Source organism: Lipotes vexillifer, unplaced genomic scaffold (genome assembly GCF_000442215.2).
Source record: "Lipotes vexillifer unplaced genomic scaffold, Lipotes_vexillifer_v1.1 scaffold1106, whole genome shotgun sequence".
NCBI lineage: Eukaryota > Metazoa > Chordata > Mammalia > Artiodactyla > Lipotidae > Lipotes > Lipotes vexillifer.
In genome coordinates, this window is record NW_006776601.1 from 1346513 (window position 1) to 1365942 (window position 19430).

At 39.6% G+C, this 19430-nt stretch overlaps 2 protein-coding genes across 2 annotated transcripts in view; both read left to right on the forward strand.

The window, feature by feature from the left end:
- The window catches only part of RABL3 (RAB, member of RAS oncogene family like 3), a 38977-nt gene extending 28561 nt beyond the window's left edge, over window positions 1-10416 (forward strand). Inside the window, exons 6-8 of the mRNA XM_007450509.1 lie at window positions 4242-4313; window positions 8474-8512; window positions 9100-10416. Coding sequence (XP_007450571.1) covers window positions 4242-4313; window positions 8474-8512; window positions 9100-9165 — 177 coding nt within the window. The 3' untranslated portion in view covers window positions 9166-10416. The remainder of the gene's footprint in view (window positions 1-4241; window positions 4314-8473; window positions 8513-9099) is intronic.
- Window positions 10417-17500: 7084 nt separating this feature from the next.
- HGD (homogentisate 1,2-dioxygenase) overlaps window positions 17501-19430 on the forward strand; it is a 46438-nt gene continuing 44508 nt past the window's right edge. Inside the window, exon 1 of the mRNA XM_007450510.1 lies at window positions 17501-17989. Within this exon, the coding sequence (XP_007450572.1) occupies window positions 17975-17989 (15 nt within the window). The 5' untranslated portion in view covers window positions 17501-17974. The remainder of the gene's footprint in view (window positions 17990-19430) is intronic.

Below are 19430 nucleotides of genomic sequence, written 5' to 3' on the forward strand. Positions count from 1 at the left end.
TTTGCGGTACGCGGGCCTCTCACTGTTGTGGCCTCTCCCATTGTGGAGCACAGGCTCCGGACGCGCAGGCTCAGCGGCCATGGCTCACGGGCCCAGCCGCTCCGCAGCATGTGGGATCTTCCCGGAGCGGGGCACAAACCCATATCCCCTGCATTGGCAGACAGACTGTCAACCACTGCGCCATCAGGGAAGCCCCGGACTCAGTAATTTTAACTAATGACTCAGCTGATTCTGATGCCCTTTCTCTGTGAATCAACATTGGTGAACACGTCTTGGTTCAACTCCACCTGTACCCCCATAATTGAGTCAGCTTCTGCCTGCCATTCCATTGTTTTTTACATTCTGCTTTGCAGTGGAGGTGCTTTATTTTTCTCAGCTGCCACCATGGAATATTCAGCATAAATGCCCAGGTAGTCAACATTGGACCATCATATTCCAGAGAATTCCTGTTACATAGAATACATAATATCCTTGTCGAAGAAGTACTGAGGTTACTTTGTTTGAACATTGTTTCCAAAGGGAAATTTACCATTGAATAGCTTAATTTGTTCCAGCAGTTACTTTTTTTTAATAATAAAAGTAGCTGGCATTTATTAAGTGCTTACACATGCTAGACACATACTATTTTACTTTTAATGTATTTTAGAATGCATCTGTTTCTAGTGCCTGTGGGTTTCTGTGACAATCATCTAGATATGTGCTTTTCCTATTTTACTTGCAAAGTCAGGGCGATCTTTAATTGTTAACAAGATGTAAAGGTACTCAAGTGGCAAACATGGTCTTCACAGAATTCACATACAGCATACTTATGGCCTTTTATCAGTGTACACCTTCAAGAACACAACAGAAACAAGAGGGTCTTGAGGATGCAGGGAAGAAAAAATGAGGAGGAAAATTGGGTAAGAGTTTCAAAAAGAGGTAACAGTCAAAAAGACTCAGCAAGTAAATATAAAGTCTCAAGTAAAAACTAATTTAACACTCTTAGTGCTAGCATCTTTGGTTACTGTATGAATTTACTTAAAATTATTAAAAAGTAAGAATTAACATAACTGTATACACCAAAGATAGAGTCAAAGCTTTCTTGTGCCTGGGGAAAAAAAAGGCAAGTTGTTTAAATTATCAACAGGGAGGAGATTACTTATTTTTTAAAATCCTGTTAGGTTTTTTTGTGTCTAGCACAAATTTTCCTCTGTTATGTGTTTACTTCAAAGTGATCATTCTGAAGCATCTTCCCTAGTTAATGTTTCTTTCTCAAGCATTTAGAGCTATCAATTTTCAGGCTTTGCCCTCTACCATGATCAATAGCAGATAGTTATAGTTCTTTCAGATCTAAAATTCTCTTCCTAAAATCATAGGGTTTCTCTAGCCTGGTCAACCTGAAATTGTGGAGGCTTAGAAATAAGTTTTGGGGAGGTTTTGTCTGTTTGTTTGATGTTTGATTTAATTCTTGTATTTAGTACTTTAGCTCTATTTGGAGTCATCTCTGAAGTCTTTTGACAATCTGATGATTATGTGATCAATATCTGTTTTGTAAAACATATCTAATACAGATCTAGTTAAGGTTTGTCTTTTATATGCCTCAGTTGCTGTATAAATGTGTTCAAACATGATTTCAAATACAACAGTTTACACGATGACATTTCAGTCTGCTTAATCCATATATAGAATTATCTTTTATTATGTTAGGTGCTTTTGTGTCTGAAAATTCAATCTGATGGCATTTTCTTGGGATGAAGAAAGAAGGAAACTAATATTTCAGTACCTACTATGTGTCAGACATGCATTATCTCATTTAATTTTCACAAAAATCCTACGGGTTAAGTATCGCTATCTCCATTTCACAAATGAATAAGCTCAACTTTAAAGGTTTAGTAACCTAACCAATGTCACACAATCTAGAGATGTTGGGATAGATACTCAGATTCAGAGCCTGCTGGCTTCAAAGACCTCTGATTTTTCTTTTACTCTATGATCTTTGAAAAGTTGTAGTCTCTCTTTTCTTTTGTGGTTTTGCAAAATGTATAGCTTCTGGTCAGAATTTAAAATGTGAGCCTTGAATGTTGTATATTGGTAAAATAGGGATTGTTACAAAATGCATTGGAAAGGAATCATGTGGACTTAGAGATTACAATCAGAATAAATGCAACAATAATAACTTCAGTGATTTCCCAAGGGACATAGGTGATCTATAACTGAAAAAATAGGTACTATCCTTGCAAAGGAGCCTATATGATATCCCCATGGTTGGGTCTTAGGTGGCATTTGAGGTACAAATCAAAGTACTCAGTCTCTTGAGTTGGCAAGTCAATGATGACAAGCTAAGGCAATTCAACATTGGAATTCCAGGAAAGGGATAGTAAACCTTTTAAGGTCTTTACTAATCATTGCAATGTACTAGTCACTTCATTATAATGTTTCAGATTCTTTTGTCTCTTCAGAGCCCCATTTTTTCCTATTTGTATCCTAATAGTAAATATCTGTTGTTTATTATTTATTATTAAACATAATATTTAATGAATTTTAAAATAAACTTTTCTTTTGTTTATTTTAACCAAAAAATATATCTATTGTTTATTATTATCTTTATGGCCTACCAAGAGATGTAGTGCCTTGCATTCAATGAGTGAGAAATCCCTGGCCACCGTTCTGTTTGTTTTTTGCTCCTCCTGCTCTTTATTTTCATGCTTCCTACTATTCCTAAGAACTTCATAGTACTTAAGTTAGTTGAGCACTGGTGAGTAACTAGTACTAAAAAGTGAAGTGTTGTCCTCAGAATGGGAGAAAATATTTGCAAACGAAGCAACTGACAAAGGATTAATCTCCAAAATATACAAGCAGCTCATGCAGCTCAATATCAGAAAAACAAACAACCCAATCCAAAAATGGGCAGAAGACCTAAATAGACATTTCTCCAAAGAAGATATACAGATTGCCAACAAACACATGAAAGGATGCTCAACATCACTAATCATTAGAGGAATGCAAATCAAGACCACAATGAGGTATCACCTCACGATGGTGAGACTGGCCATCATCAAAAAATCTAGAAACAATAAATGCTGGAGAGGGTGTGGAGAAAAGGGAACCCTCTTGCACTGTTGGTGGGAATGTAAATTGATACAACCACTATGGAGAACAGCATGGAGCTTCCTTAAAAAACTAAAAACAGAGCTACCATATGACCCAGCAATCCCACTACTGGGCATATACCCTGAAAAAACCATAATTCAGAAACAGACATGTACTACAATGTTCATTGCAGGACTGTTTAAAATAGCCAGGACATGGAAGCAACCTAAGTGTCCATCGACAGATGAATGGATAAAGAAGATGTGGCACATATATACGATGGAATATTACTTAGCCATAAAAAGAAACGAAATTGAGTTATTCGTAGTGAGGTGGATGGACCTAGAGTCTGTCATACAGAGTGAAGTAAGTCAGAAAGAGAAAAATAAGTACCATATGCTAACACATATATATGGAATCTAAAAAAAAAAATTAAAAAAATAGTTCTGATGAACCTAGGAGCAGGACAGGAATAAAGAAGCAGATGTAGAGAATGGACTTGAGGACACGGGGAGGGGGAAGGGTAAGCTGGGACGAAGTGAGAGAGTAGTAGCATTGACATGTATACACTACCAAATGTAAAATAGATGGCTAGTGGGAAGCAGCTCCATAGCACAGGGAGATCAGCTTGGTGCTTTGTGACCACCTAGAGGGTTGGGACAGGGAGCGTGGGAGGGAGGTGCATGAGGGAGGGGATATGGGGATATATGTATACATATATCTGATTCATTTTGTTATATAACAGAAACTAACACACCATTGTAAAGCAATTATACTCCAATAAAGATGTTTTTTAAAAAAAAAAGTGTTTGTTTTTAATAGCTCTGTTTCTGCTTTTGAAGGTATATGTAGGCAGGTCACCTAATTAGTATGTTGGTTTTGTTGTTAGTAAGACATTAACAATCCTGTCTTCCGTTATGAATTATTTGATGATGAATACAGTGGTTCAGTGTCCTCTAAAATTGCCTAAATAACAAAGAGTAAGTGGCCTCACCTTCCTTTAGCACTTTCCTCTTTGCTGTGTGCATCATAATTTGAAAATTACTTGAATATTTTATGAGAGTATTATGCCTAATATTTTACTATAGAAATGTGCAAGAGGAACAGTAATGACTCACAAAGAGCTTATGTTTCCTAACATTTAATTGTGGATCTTATGTTTTATCTTCTAGGATTGCACAAATCCACGGTACTTAGCTGCAGGTTCTTCCAATGCTGTCAAGCTCAGTAGGTTTTTTGATAAGGTAATGGCTTCAATTATTTTTAAACTTAATTTATGTATTATGAGAGTTTAAATTCTTTGTAGAATGCTTTGTCCTTTTATTCCTTCATCCAAAATTTCACAGCCTGAATACTACTTGTTTTGATCTCTTATCTGTTGGTGTAATTGCTCAAGGCCTGCTGACCTGTTTATTCTATCACCAGTGTTCTCTAAGCAAAGGATGAAAGCTACTGGATTCAAATGGGGTTTTTTAAGATACCTAATTCCTTCCTTAAAACAATTTATGTTTCCCTATTTTCTAGCATTTTTGTGCTTATTCACCACCCCCAAGTCCCCACAAAAGGCACTAAACTGAGGACATTCTGCTTAAAGCCTTGAGTTATTTTTGCTCTCCCAGCTACTAATATTCTCCATATAAATGTTACTGTTACTTTTAAGGCTAGGTCATCTTCTTGATTCCCTAATTTTCCCTATCAGAAACCTTTCAATTCCAATTATTCACTCTTACCAGCATCATCTTATTGTCCAGAACTGGAATGAAAATGCAGCATTTTCAACATACTGGTAAATTAGAGCACTGTTTGTCTTTCCTTCACAAGGCCATACAGCTGCATTGCATACAATATTGACCAAGTTAAATTGTTTACCCAATGTTGACATTGTGTAGTAAAGTAAAATAGGATGTATTTCTGTAGTATTATTGAAAAAAGATTAATTTCTGTCTTATATTTCCTTTTCCAAGTAATCTCCCAAGAAAAAAATGTCCCTCCTCGTAGCTCTTCTTTATGAATCATTTTTCTTTTAACTATTTAGAAATCTAATATTTGGCTCTTTCGTCCAATAGGTCAGCATAAGATGAGTCCCACACTCCATCCCTGTTTAATATTAGGCCACTGGGAAATTTTTGCTTTATTGCAGAACTTCCCAACTGGTGTGTGGCCAAAAGGGTACAGGTGCACTGAGATAGTGATCCCCTCAGTTCTCAGAGCAGCCAGAGCCCCTGGCCTGGCTCTTCCATTTACTCCATTTGTACATTTGCTAATGTATAAATATTAGCATTTTCTAAATGTGTCATAACATGAAAAAATGGTTGGAAGCACTGCAAGGAACCAAATTTTCTCTCCACATTGTTTTCAAACTTAAAACGTAAGAACTTCCATTTGTTTAGATCCGTGGCCACTATCTATGTCCCCTAGGAGCAGCATCATATAGATCTGTGTCTGACATGGAAAGATCCCACAATATATTGTTTAAATTTTAAATAATTCATTAATTTTAAAATTAAAAAAGTAAAATGTGGGCTTCCCTGGTGGCACAGTGGTTGAGAGTCCTCCTGCTGATGCAGGGGACACGGGTTCGTGCTCCAGTCCGGGAAGATCCCACATGCCGCGGAGCGGCTGGGCCCGTGAGCCATGGCCGCTGAGCCTGCGCGTCCGGAGCCTGTGCTGCGCAACGGAAGAGGCCACAACAGTGAGAGGCCTGCGTACCGCAATGAATAAATAAATAAATAAAATGTAATAAGTTATATCCTAGAGAAACAATGAGTTATAGATCAGTGTGACCCAAGTTGTCAGGCAAGACTACTTAAAAAAAAAAAAATTAGAGGGAACTTGGTTGGTTTTAAGAAGAGAGCAAGTTTTGATAAGAGGAGACTTCCCTGGTGTTCCAATGGTTAAGACTCCACGCTCCCAATGCAGGGGGCCCGGGTTCAATCCCTGGTCAGGGAACTAAATCCCACATGCCACAGTGAAGGTCCCGCGTGCTGGCAACTAAGAGCCGGCGCAGCCAAATAAATAAATAAATAATTTTTTTAAAAATGGTTTGATAAGAGAAGGACATCGCAAGTTGAGGGCTGGGAATTATGAGCAAAATTGAAAAGCAACTTCTCTTGGTTTCCTAAATCACAAACAAAGTCAGGTGGATTAAGAGGTTGGCCAGGACTTCCCTGGTGGTGCAGTGGTTAAGAATCCACCTGCCAAGGCAGGGGACATGGGTTCCCTGTTCCTGGAGGATCCCACATGCCACGGAGCAACTAAGCCCATGCACCACAACTACTGAGCCTGCGCTCTAGTGCCCACGAGCCACAACTCCTGAGCCCACGCACCACAGCTATTGTAGCCAGCATGCCTAGAGCCTGTGCTCCACAACAAGAGAAGCCACTGCAATGAGAAGACCGCGCACCACTACGAAAAGTAAACCCCGCTTGCTACAACTAGAGAAACGCTGCGTGCAGGAACAAAGGCCCAATGCGGCCAAAAAATAATTAATTAAAAAAAAAAAAAAAAAAAGAGGTGGGCCAGACCTCCAGACTGAGGTGGTTGCCTGAAAGCAAGGGACTTGGCAGCTAAGATATGACTGTACATCATATCTTCCAGAATTTAGTGTAAAGATTTCTTTTCCAAGGGACTTCACTGGTGGCGCAGTGGTTAAGAATCCACCTGCCAATGTAGGGGACATGAGTTTGAGCCCTGGTCTGAGAAGATCCCACAGGCTGCAGAACAACTAAGCCCATGAGCCACAACTACTGAGCCTACGTGCTGCAACTACTGAAGCCCATGTGCCTAGAGCCCATGCTCTGCAACAAGAGAAGCCACTGCAATGAGAAGTCCATGCAGTGCAACGAAGAGTAGACCCCACTCGCTGCCAACTAGAGAAAGCCCGTGTGCAGCAACAAAGACTCAAAAAATAAATTAATTAATTAAAGATTTCTTTTCCAAGAGGGAATCTAATCCTCTTCCACACTCCCTTTGCTAATAGTAATTCCTAACAACTCTAGAGTAATAGAATTTTCCTGTCCTACCCTGGAGAGAGGAAGGAAAATCAGTCCTGTCATAGTTTTTGTAGTGTCAGGTATTTTAGATGGGTACTAATCATGAACCAGCTTTTCTACCTTTGAGGCCAGTGAGTGCAACCTTACCCTGAGTCTCTTGTGGCTAAAAGTAACCCATCCATAGTCTCGAAGATGAAATGAATCCAGATGATATGGCTGTCAGGCCAATGAGAGCAAGCTGCTGCAGGCCTGGAAGAAGATGCTCTGCTTTATTCTGAGGAAGTTCCTAGCTTCATAATTCTAGATTCTAATGTCTTAGGGTTAATCTCCAGATAATCTGTATTCTAATCTGCTGAACTTTTCTTAATCACATGTAAAGCTCTGTGTAAAGAAAATAATACTGCCTCTGTCACCATTGCAGTTTCTCAAGTGTTAGAACAGAGTTCTTTTTTTTTTTAATGTTTTTCATCATGTGAATGTAGAGAACAAATGTATGGACGCCAAGTGGGGAAAATGGCGGGGGGTGGTGTGATGAACTGGGAGATTGGGATTGACATGTATACACTAATATGTATAAAGAGGGTGGGGGGGGATGAATTGGGAGATTTTGATTGACATGTATACACTAATATGTATAAAATAGCTAATAAGAACCTGCTGTATAAAAAATAAATAAAATAAAATTCAAAAAAATGTTTCTCATCATGTGAAAATATGGTGCTCTTAAACTCATTATGTTAGGGCATATATTTTGAAAGCTTCTTTTCACTGGTAGTGATGGATTTGTACAGATACATCCACTGCTTTACCTTATTTCTCCTACTGACCAAATACAGACAATTCCGAAACTGCTGAATTAAGGGTGCAGATTAAGTCGGAAAAGAAGTTAATTGACTGCTTTTGATATTGTCATCTGTCTCCATTAAGGACTGACAGAATTTACAACTGTGTTTACTAGAGGGATGTGGCAGTTTACTACATTATATAGACAGACTTCTCTTTAAAGAATAGGTATGCTATTGTAGTAGCAAAAGTGCTTTGCTTTTATCTTATGGATTCTGTTTGGTACCTTTTGGGGCCGACTGCTAGGGAACTTTGAGCCAAATTTGCAGCCATAAACTAGGAATTGCATGGGATGTCATGTCACTCTCTGGTTATTTAGTCTTTTTTGTTGTTCATGTATTTTTTGACCTATCAATGCTTTTTGGAACAAGAGGCAGGCTTTTATAAAAATACTTCCACAATCCTGATCTTATTAGCACCAGATTTAACTCATTGTACTAGATGTCTGTGCTGTTGAAAAGACTCTTAATTTGGGTATATACCTTTTAATGCCATTAGTGGCCATTGCAGTTACTACCTTTTCAAGGTATATGTGCTAAGCCCTTAAAATCTTTATTTGTTTTTCACAGGTCATAGAGAAGAGATACTTTTTAAGAGATGGTAATCAGGTCTGTATCTATCTTTTCTTGATAAAATGATTTCTTGAAATTGGAGAGAGGTTTGACTTATTTGAAATTAATTTCCAAATTTACTTTTGAAATTTTTTTTAAAAAGTGGGGTCGGGGGAGTCCTTTGCAGGCCCAAGCAACTAACTTTCTTCTGTCCTGTTAAATACAAAGGAAAAAATCAGATCAAGGGAAAATAAGGGTCTAAGAAACAAAACGAATCCAGAGATAAGGTTACATTATAAAATAATAGAATTGCTTGAGACTCCAAAGGCATATATCCAGAGTCTATCACAATGCAAATAATTCATATAAAAGTCCAATAGGTGAGTATTATGAGATTCACCACCATCCTGTCTGATTTAGATGGCACTATCACCAATTGCTTGGCAAATGTTTTTCATTTTGGTAGAATTTATTTTTATTATTTAATCTGCTGTGGTTTTCTGAGTAAAACCGCAGAAAGATAGTTCTTTAAAGAACGACAGCCCAACATACAGAAACAGAAAATAAGGAGAACATTTTAAAGGCTATTAGCATTTGAACTCTGCCTGCTTGAGTTCTAATATGATTATCTTTCTTGCCTACAGATTCCAGGCTTTCCTGATCGAAAAAGGTTTGGGGGAGGAACATTAAAGAGCTTACATTATGACTGAATTACACTCATCCTTTGAAGAGTAAGCAAGCAGTGGCAGTTTTTCACAGCTTTCTTCTTGCTGTGGCAGTTATTAATGTCTCAGGCTTTTAACGAAATCATCTTAAAATGCCACCCTTCAGCTTCACCCTTTAATGCAAAACTGAAAGGAAGTAACAGCGTGGGAAGTCCAAACTTTGTCCCCATTCTCTCTGTTCCTCACCTTTCTGTCCCTGTTTATAGATTATATAAAAGCCTTGTGGAAATACGAGATGTCAAAATGATGCAGTAAATGAGCAGCGACAGAATGCTGCAGAGAAAATTTACTCTTGCCCAGAACTGGAGGGTTCTTATGGGTCTGTAATTTTCCCACACTCCTTGCTGAAGGCTTAATTAAGTACTTCAAAAATGTATCTCTTTCAAAAATGTATCTGTATTGTTTTACCTTCTGAGGAGAAAGGTTATGTTAACCAGCCCTGAGTTGTCCACCCCAAACACTCTGTCATTTTCAAAGAAGCAAAATGGTGTTATTTAACTGCCTCCACCTTCATCACACAAAAGGATGCCTAATAATAGCAACCCTTGTCTCTCTCTCCTCTCCTTTGCAAATGGCTCAGTGGCTGGAAGAGGCGGACTAATAGCTGGAGTTAAATATAAATAGATTAATAATACATAGAGAACAGCAGTACCAGGAAAGAAGAATTATGTGAAAAATTGACAGCTCACTAAATCCTTCACTCTTTAGGTTACAGCTGTCTGCACCCTCTTACTGTTTTCTGTTTGGAAATAGGTAGGGTGAAATCTAAGACCAGCACAAGGGCAGTAAGAGAGATTTACAGCCTCTTCAGTTTTTATTTTTATTTTTGAAGGAAAGATCAACTCCTAAAATGTCCCTTAACTATAGTCCATAAACTAAGAATATTATTCTTTGTGTCAACAATGTATTTATGGAGAGAAGTAAAAATAACTTCCACAGCAACACATTTACATGAATCATGGACTAGGATTCTTGGATTTCATAATCCAAAATTTGGGGGGGGTGTATATGCATAATTGTTCATCATTACTTTTTTTACCCATCTTTTTTGCTTGTGTAATTGCCTTTGCCCCAGTCTTTGTTAATATATAAACCTGTTTTACGAAAACTGTAATTTGCTGCCTTATTCAACAACTCCTTTTCACATGTATTCTTCTCTCTAGGAGGTCTCTGCACTCCTGATTTTGCTCCATATTAAAGTATAATAATAATAAATACACAGTTTCAGCTTCTCATTTTAAAACTAGGGGAAAAAACACTAAATTCTCTTTCTATTCCATACTTTGGAAATCAAGGTGTGCTGAAAGAGGATATTAAAATGACGATGTTAGAGAGTGCTTTTAGAAAGTCTTGTCTTGGGAATTTGGCAAGGGATTTTAAAGTACTTTTCATCAGCTAGAATTTTCTCCAGTCTTTCTTCACATCCTCCCCCACAAGAGTTAGCCCTGATTTCTTTTTTGACATAAAGGAGAGCTATGCAAATCAGGATCTGTATGTGGAATTTGGCACAAGTATTTTGTGAGAGTGGCTGTGCAGTTAAGAAGTAGAAACCAAATGTATATGCAGAAGACCTAAACCAACTGAAGCTCTTTGTATTCCTCTTTTAAAAAATAAATCAATAACCCTTAATTAGAAAGAAGATCTATTCCAGTTTCTCTATTTTCTCCCTTATTAAAAAATAAGATGAAAATAACCTATCACTGATGGCTTCAGGGTCAACCTTGAAAAGTTAACACTGCTCAACTTCATTTGTTCTTGCTGTCAGGCTTGACTCCTGAATTACAGTTTTCTAAGAAAAAATGATTTTAATCATCTAAGGTAAGTTTGTTGCAGCATTACTATCACAAAATAAGGTTGTTGGCCAAAGTGAATGTTATTAGCCAGAGTTCTTCAAAAATAATCTTTTGAAGTGTAATTTTTGCTAAGACTTCCTGAGACCTGCTCATAAAAATTGCTTTTAGGTAATAAACAACAAGTTTAAATACCAAATACTTCCTTAAAAGTGTTAATTAAAGCTTTAATTTTCTTACTTTCTTGATGGAACAAATTGCTAGCTATAAGAGAACATTTTTTTTTCCCCTGTTGTGATTCAGATGTCTAACCAACGTTCTTACTCACTGTGGAGGCAACCAGATATGAAGATCTGTAGCCACTCATCTGTCCCCCAGGCCGCTTAGTTGGAATCCAACTAAGGATTTGGGTTGGTCTCTCTACCTTAGTACTCTAGAGAGAGAGCCACTCCCAAAGGGGTTGATCCATATCAGCTTTACTGAGGTTCTCAAAAGTCCCTGAACTTGGGACATCTATGATATAATCCAGGTGCCGTGACACTGCTGTTTTTCTCTCCATTCTGGAAATGGACTGCATAGAACTGATGTGCTGGGCCATCGGACTGAGGTGAAGAGCTCCTAACCACTGCCGTAATCAGAGCTTTTGAGTCTTCATTTCAACAGGGTATGCTTTAGCACCCAACCTAGGTAGGGCCTTATATGGGTATCTAAATGTTGGTTTAATTGAAATTTTTAAAGCACAGGTAGCGTCTATTTTAAGAAGTTTGAAGTCTAACAGGATGTCTGCATTGATTTAACATCTGTTAAAATTCAAAGGAGGATACTCTGGGGGAAGGAGGAGAAGGAAGTTAAAAAATTCATTTCTCCATAGTCCTAAAATTGAGTTAAATTACTGTGGTAGAAGAGGAAGGGTTTCAGGAAATCCAGCACTGGGAAAACCCTGAGCCTCACATATTCCCCAGTATGTTTGCCTAATGCAAATTTGGAGTTGGAGCCTGCCAGCGCTGCTCCATAGAGTAGGAAAAGGATCCAACTCTGAGTGACAATTAATAAGCACCTACATTTAAGGACTCAAAGCAATGGCTTTCAAACTCAAAAGTGTATGAAAGTCCTCTGAAGTGCTTGTTTAAAATGCAGATTCCAGGATTTCTTCTGCCCCCCCCCCCCCCCCCCACATCCCATAACTCAAAAGTGTATGAAAGTCCTCTGAAGTGCTTGTTTAAAATGCAGATTCCAGGATTTCTTCCGCCCCCCCCCCCCGCCCAATTCTATGTATATGGGATAGAGCCAGGATTTTGTATTTTTAACAGGCAAACCAGGTGATTTTGATGCAGGTAGCTCAGGATTCACCCTTTGAAAAAAATAAACCCATATCAAAAACGTAGGGAACACATGGATTGTAGACTCTACCTTATGGCACCGTTATAGCAGAGTTCATCAGAGTTCATGATCGCCCCTTAATGAACTAAATAAGCCACTCCTCCCTCTCAAGGCTACACATGCCACAGCAATCATAGCGTGATTGTCACATCCTCTATTGGCAAAACGAAATATTTGTCTTCGATGTACTGCTACCCATTTTTAACACTAGCACTTTCTACCCTCTGGGTATATCTATTTCTAATGAAATGCCTTGCCATCTTATACATAGCCCCTCTCTTATACCATATTTGTTTTCTCAGCCGGCCAACCACTAAGCTTTACCAAGGTAATCAATAAGTAAAGGTGGGGCTTCCCTGGTGGCGCAGTGGTTGAGAGTCCACCTGCTGATGCAGGGGACACGGGTTCGTGCCCCAGTCTGGGAAGATCCCACATGCCGCGGAGCGGCTGGGCCCGTGAGCCATGGGTGCTGGGCCTGCGCGTCCGGAGCCTGTGCTCCGCAACGGGAGAGGCCACAACAGTGAGAGGCCCGCGTACCGCAAACCAAAAAAAAAAAAAAAAGTAAAGGTGAAGAATGAAACCCCTAAACTTCAACAAAGATGTAAAATCTTGCTCAGTACCATCAAATATATCAGGTAATCTATCAGTTTCATTTTTTTCTTGGAGACATCGGTCCTGAAGTCCTCCGTCCTCTAACTGCACTCTGGAGTGATTGCTCTCTAGGCCTGCCACTTGTCCTTCACATTACTCTGTAAGAATCCCCAGTTTCCTAGATGTAATATTTTCCATTTTCTTGGTGTGGATCAATGGTGTTCCAACTGGGATGTGTGGAAGAACCTCTTCCAAGAGGTACATGGGCACGGATAGTTTTAAGGGAATCATTTTCCAGATCACTAATTCTCATATGAATGTGTCTTTGTTAAGATTGATCTGCTTGTGAAGCAGCTCGTGCTGGCTCTTATTAACCACCTCTACTTTCCCAATTGCCCTTTTCCCACTACAGAAAAGGAGCATCTCACTACTAGTGCAATAGAAATACGGCATATTGCCCCAGGGTGTAAATGTCTTCAGGATGCCAACAAAGGGACAATTCTAAATATTAGTTTTATTTAAGGATTTTGTCTGTTCCACTCCTCACAATTACAAAAAAAAAAAAAAAAAAAATGCAGAGCTCTTAAGGAAGAGCTCCTGAGAACAAAGCAAAGAGCTTTGGTAGGAAACATCCAAGGCTATGGCACATTCTTTCATGTCAAGTCTTCTTGCCTGGTCTATCAAAATATCAAAATAACATTTTCATCAAAAATAATTATATAGGCAAAGGTATATAAAATTAACATTTTTATTTTCCCAACCCTTTCTGAGTAAATGAGTTAGACAAAGCACCTCCAAGTGAAAGGATAACAAAGTCACTGATTCCAATAGCTGGGTAACAAAGCCTTTTCCAATCAGGTTTCCAATTATTTGCTTGCAGCAAAATTGAAGAAGAACCAATCTGAGTTATTGACTGATAGGTCATTAAAATAATGTTTAATGATAGGTCAGTATGTGATTTTTGGTATTTAATTCAGAAGGAATTTGAGTGCTACCATAACAAAATCCCTTCCATTCATAACTGCTTATTTATGTGAACAAATTTTCTCAACATTTATGTCTATAAAAGCAAAAAATAGGATTAAATGATGCTGAATCCTGTGTCATTCTAGAAATAAGAATTATTCATGGATATTTGAATTAATGTGGGAGGGAGCCATCTACCTCATTAAAAGAAGCATTTCCAGAAAGACTTTGCCATTTATATTTAATAATTATTTATCAAAATGTATAGTATTTATGGGACACTGTCCTGTCCTAGAGAAGAATCCTCCAGTGTCCTGTGTGGAGGGTAAAACACTTGCTGATAGCATTCTGGAAATGCAATTGGAGAAGGAAGCTGGAGATTTCATCATCACTACACTTGGTTTTGGTCCTACTCCCCACTCCCTGATGTTTGTGAGTCCAGAGCTTCTGCAGAGAGTAAACCTATCTTGTGCTAGAATCCAGAGGTGGCAGGTATCTGGTGTCTCCAATTCCTGGTCCTTTTCAAGTTCTTCTCTTCACCTGTTCCCCATATCATTCACTGAATCCCTCTCCCTCTGCCTGTTTTTTGGCATCTTTGTTCTTACTGCTCACCACTTTGATACTGTGACTCTGCTCTGGTCCAGTATATGTTTGCCTTGTCCCTGCACACAATCTGCTTCTTCCACTGGGTGTCTTTTTTTTTTTTTTTTTTTTTTTTTTAGTAAAATGGTTTTTAAGTTTTTAATGGCTGCATAATAGTCTACCATATGGTGGGAGAGGAGTTTTCTTAAATTGTATTTTTTTAATTAATTTTTAGAATTGAGATGTAATTGAAATATTACACTGTATAAGTTTAAGGTGTACAACTTGAGATTCTTTGTACTTTTATGTATGTTGAAAATTTTCTTATAATAAAAAGTTTAAAGTAGAGACTATTTTATCTCAACAACTCACAGAACCAAACACCTGTTTACCAACCTTGATGGTGGCTGAATTCTGCACTAAACCCCGTGTCCCCTGCATCGGCAGGCGGACTCTCAACCACTGCGCCACCAGGGAAGCCCTGGGTGTCTTTTTGAATGCTAATCACCCTGCCTAGAAGTTCCCCTCTTTCCCCTGCTTTAAATGTCTGCCAAAACTCCCCTTTCTGGAAGCCTTCCCTCACTAGACTCCTCCACTCTATTTCTGTCAGTGCCCTAAAAACAGGTCTTTGAATGCACTGCACTTCTCTGTCTTTGTGTACAATTCTCCCTCTCCTCAGTGCCCTATCCAACTCTTACTCTGTGTGACTTGGCTCAGCTATCATCTCCTCAGGGAACTAGTCAGAGCTCTGTGGTCCCTAATCCCTCTCATAGCACCCTGACTCTTTCTTGTCACAGCACACATGGCACTCCGTTGTAATGGCCCGTTTATTGGTCAATCTTCTCCAGCATGCGCCCTCCTACACTACCAGACTCTCAATCATTTCTGTATCCCCCCACACCTCACAGGGCCTGGCGCATAGCAGGTCCCCAATAATTGTAAGATAAATAAATAAGTGTGTGATTAGATTAAAATAGAAAGTCATCAGACATAGACTCAGAGCTATGTGTGCTGTGTTTTATTTATTCTCATTTCTCCTGTGTGTGTATGGCACAGTACCTGGCACATAGTGCTTACAAAGCAAATACTCGTTTTCTTGAATTATTGTTACAAAAACAGAAAAAGACAGGAAATAAAGTGAACCCACTTGGGAGAAATCTCTAAATAGGGAATTGATAGGTTTATTCAATTTTAAATATTTTCAGGCCCCTCAAAATAATTTTCATCCAGTCAAGGATCTGTTACCACTTTCTTACTCTTTCAGAAATCTCTCACACCTTAGGAAGGAACTGAAACGCCTCTTAAATCTGCCTTCAAAGCTGATTTGGAAAGAACATATAAAGTTTATGGAAAAACAAAGCAGTAAAGCTTTTTCCTTTGTCATTTATTGGTTCCCATCCATTTTTCCCCCAATCACCAAAGCCTAACTTCTATGATCAATAGAGATTCAAGACCCAATGTACTCATAAACTCAGATATGCAAGAAATATTTTTCTTGAATTCACTTTTGATTTTGAGTCTGCATACTGCAGGAATAATAAAAACTTAGCCTCAGTAAAGCTAGGGTTTACACCCGCCTTTCTCCCAGGTTTGCATATAAATTCCAGGGAAGCTTATATAATACCACAATGTCAGTTGTCTATGCTGACATATGCTGAGATGTGCTATAAACTCCCTGGTCTGCAGACATCAATCCACACAGTTTGCTACCAGCCTGTCACTTGTTTATATCAACATGGCTCCTTTGGCCCGGTCCTTTCTGTGCTAACACCTCAGACACAAGCAAATCATTCTGCTGCTACTGCAGTACGCTGGAGCCTGGGGACCTCTGGAGGTTGCTTAGACCCCTTTATCTAAAGCAGAATGTGTCAAACTGGCAGCCCATAGTCATTCACACCTACATGCATGTTTCTTGACATAATTGTATCAGTTATCTATCACCGCTTAACAAAACACCCCAATATTTAATGGCATAAAATATGTCATTCTACTTGCTCACAATTTTGTGGGTCAGCAGTTTGGGCTAGGTTTAGCTGGTGGTTCTCCTGCTGATCTCACCTGGGATCACATACGTGTCTGCAGTCATCTGGCAGCCGCATTGCCTCATTCACACATCTGGCAGCTAGTGCTGGGCTGTTGAGTGTCTGGACCTCTTGGTCTCATTCTCAAGGAGGCTAGCCTGACTTCTCTGAATGGTGGTCTCAAGTAGCAAGAAATGGGCAAATTGTAAGGCACAGCATTTTTCAAACCTCTGCTTGTGTTGTGTTTGCTATTAGCCAAAGTAAGATTCAAGGAGGTAAGTAAAAGACTCCGTCTCATTTTGGGAGGAGCAGCAAAGTCACATTGCAAAGGGGCATGCATACAAGGATGAAAGGAATCTGTGGGCATTTTTTGCAATCTATTACAATGGCTTCATTCATTCATTCATTCATCCATTCACTTGTTTAAGTTGCCAATGTTTAAAAATTGGAGCTTCATGTATAAAAGTCATATCTTACTTTACCCATTTACATTTCCTGCCTGTTCTGCTGCACCTGAGTTTGTGATAATAAAGCCTAGTTTAAAAGATTGTTTTTGTGAAATTAAATGAGGTAATGTCTGTGGGAAAATCTGGCATGACCAAGCTCTCAATATATGGTTTCTTCCTTCCTGAATGCCATTAGCCATGAAGTTGATACCTGACCATGGCTAAGGAGAGTAGCCAAGATGAAGGACAAGGGAGTCATGGAAAAGGTGGCTGGAAAGTAATCCCTTGGTCTCTTTCTAGAGAGGTACAGGCATTAGGAAATAAGATTCTTAAAGAATTTATAAGAACACTAAATACATTTAAGAAATTAAGAGGAGTAATAGTAAATATCTCAGTTTGCTTTAAGCGAAGTGCTTCAGGCTCTGAACTGTTCACCCAGCTCATCCCTGGGAGCAGGTGTGGAGAGCTGTCTAGACCCTGTCCCTGCTTCAGGTAGCCTGCGTGAAAACACCTGTGTCACAGCATGGATCATTTTCTCACTGCTCTCCAGAGAGTGAACACTCCGCCCTGTTCCTTCCCAGCCTCAGTCGGGACTGAGTGGGGAAGCCTCTACCTCACACAGCAGGCCCTAACTGCCACAGTTCCTTCCGCAGAGAGCTTTAAATTCTCTGCCTTTAGTCATAAGCCTCTTTCTTTTAACTGGAACAAATCATTGGTCAACATTTACCTCTGGTGAAGAGGAGACAGGCCTCTGCAAACTCTTCAGAAACAGCCTGGGTTTCAAAGCCAAAGACAGTTGTGTAAGCAGTTTGGAAACAAGCATGCTGGACTTTCTCCCTAGTGTAGCAGTTAGGAAACGCTTGTGGCTAGTTTGAGCGACCAGCTGACCAGTGAGCACAGTGAAGCAGTAGAATAACAACATCCAGAGGTGATTTGAAGGAGAAACAGAAGCATTTTGACTTCATACCCTCTCTGAGCCTGGGTTTCCTGAAATCGCCACACCTGCAGCAGAAGGAAAATGGCAGAGTTGAAGGTAAGAAACTATCTGGCCGCTTCGCTGTGGCTTCTTCAGCCACAACTCATGGAAGTGTCTGAGAATTCCAGAGCTTCAGAGTCAGAAAGAACTTAGAGAGGCCCTCGTCCAAGCTGTTGTGCTCAGAGGCTTCGCCGTGGTGTCCGTAAGCATGGCTGGGGCTGGGGGATGATAAAGAAAAGAGATGACGGTCTAACTGTCCATCTCTTGTCTTGCTTTTTTCATATATTGTCTTGGGAATCTGTAGACGTCATAAGGGCTCTCCTCCACCGTGGACAGACATGTTTCTCACTGTGTCTGTTTGCCAGCCCCTACTCTCCCACACCTTCCTGATGCTGCAGCTTCCTGGACAGCCTCCAGCCAACCAATTAGGCATGTTTAATCTATTCAGTTGTTTAGAGGCTCACAATCAGCGCTTGGCCAGTAGAAACCCTAGCACTTCCTCTAGGAAATAATTCCTTTTTATTATTTAATCTTCAATTGAAAAATATGTGTGGGTTATGTGGTACTAATGAATTAACTCATAATCTTCAAAGTAAATCTGGAGGTAGCCACTTTACCATTAAGGAAAATAAAGTTTAGAGAGATTAAGTGACTTGCCCAAGGTCACTGCTGATAGGTGATAGAGACTGGATTAGAAATTGGGTTTGTCTGAATCCATGCCCAGGCTCCAAAAGGAGCCTTAGTAACATCTGCTAGACTGAGTGCCTTAAGGCCAATGTCTAAAACCATGCCTAGTGTCCACCCCAGGCTGGCATCAGTGCCCAACACATGCATGTGGACCTGAGTAGAACTGCCCAGAATCTTGACTCAAGCCAAGTGTGCCAGACTCCAGGCTTCTTTCCAGGGTTTGAGCACTTTCTGAATGCCCTTCAACGGATGCTGAGTTTGAAAATCAAACATCTCCCTAATTAACAGGGGTCCTAAAACCACTCAACACCGAAGTAAAAGAGTTTGCTTCTTTATGCCTGATCAAGAGTTAGAAAGACTGAGAAAGAATTCTCATTCTTTCATTCAGCAAATATTATATGTTAATACATGATGCCACGAATTAACATAGGAAAGGAACTGAATCTGGACTAGGTGGAGCCATGAGAAACTCCTTGAAGGAGGCTGTTCCTAAGCTGAGTCTTAGCAGAGATGTAGAAATTGACTTAACTGAAAAGGGGCTAGAGGAAACAAGTGCAAAGGCACAGCACACACAGAAAGCCCTGCACGTTCTGGGATCCAAGAGTTAAATTTGGGTTGCTGCAGGGACAGCCAAGATGAGATACCCAGGATGTGGTCAGATGTATGGATCTGGATCTCGGGGGAGGGGGTAGAGCTAGGAGAATAGATATGGGAGGTCATCGTATCAATGGTGGTAGTTGAAGCCTTAGAAGAGCGGGGAGTGCATAAAAACTTCATTTCCTGATGAAAAGGCTATGGGGAAGTTCAGCAG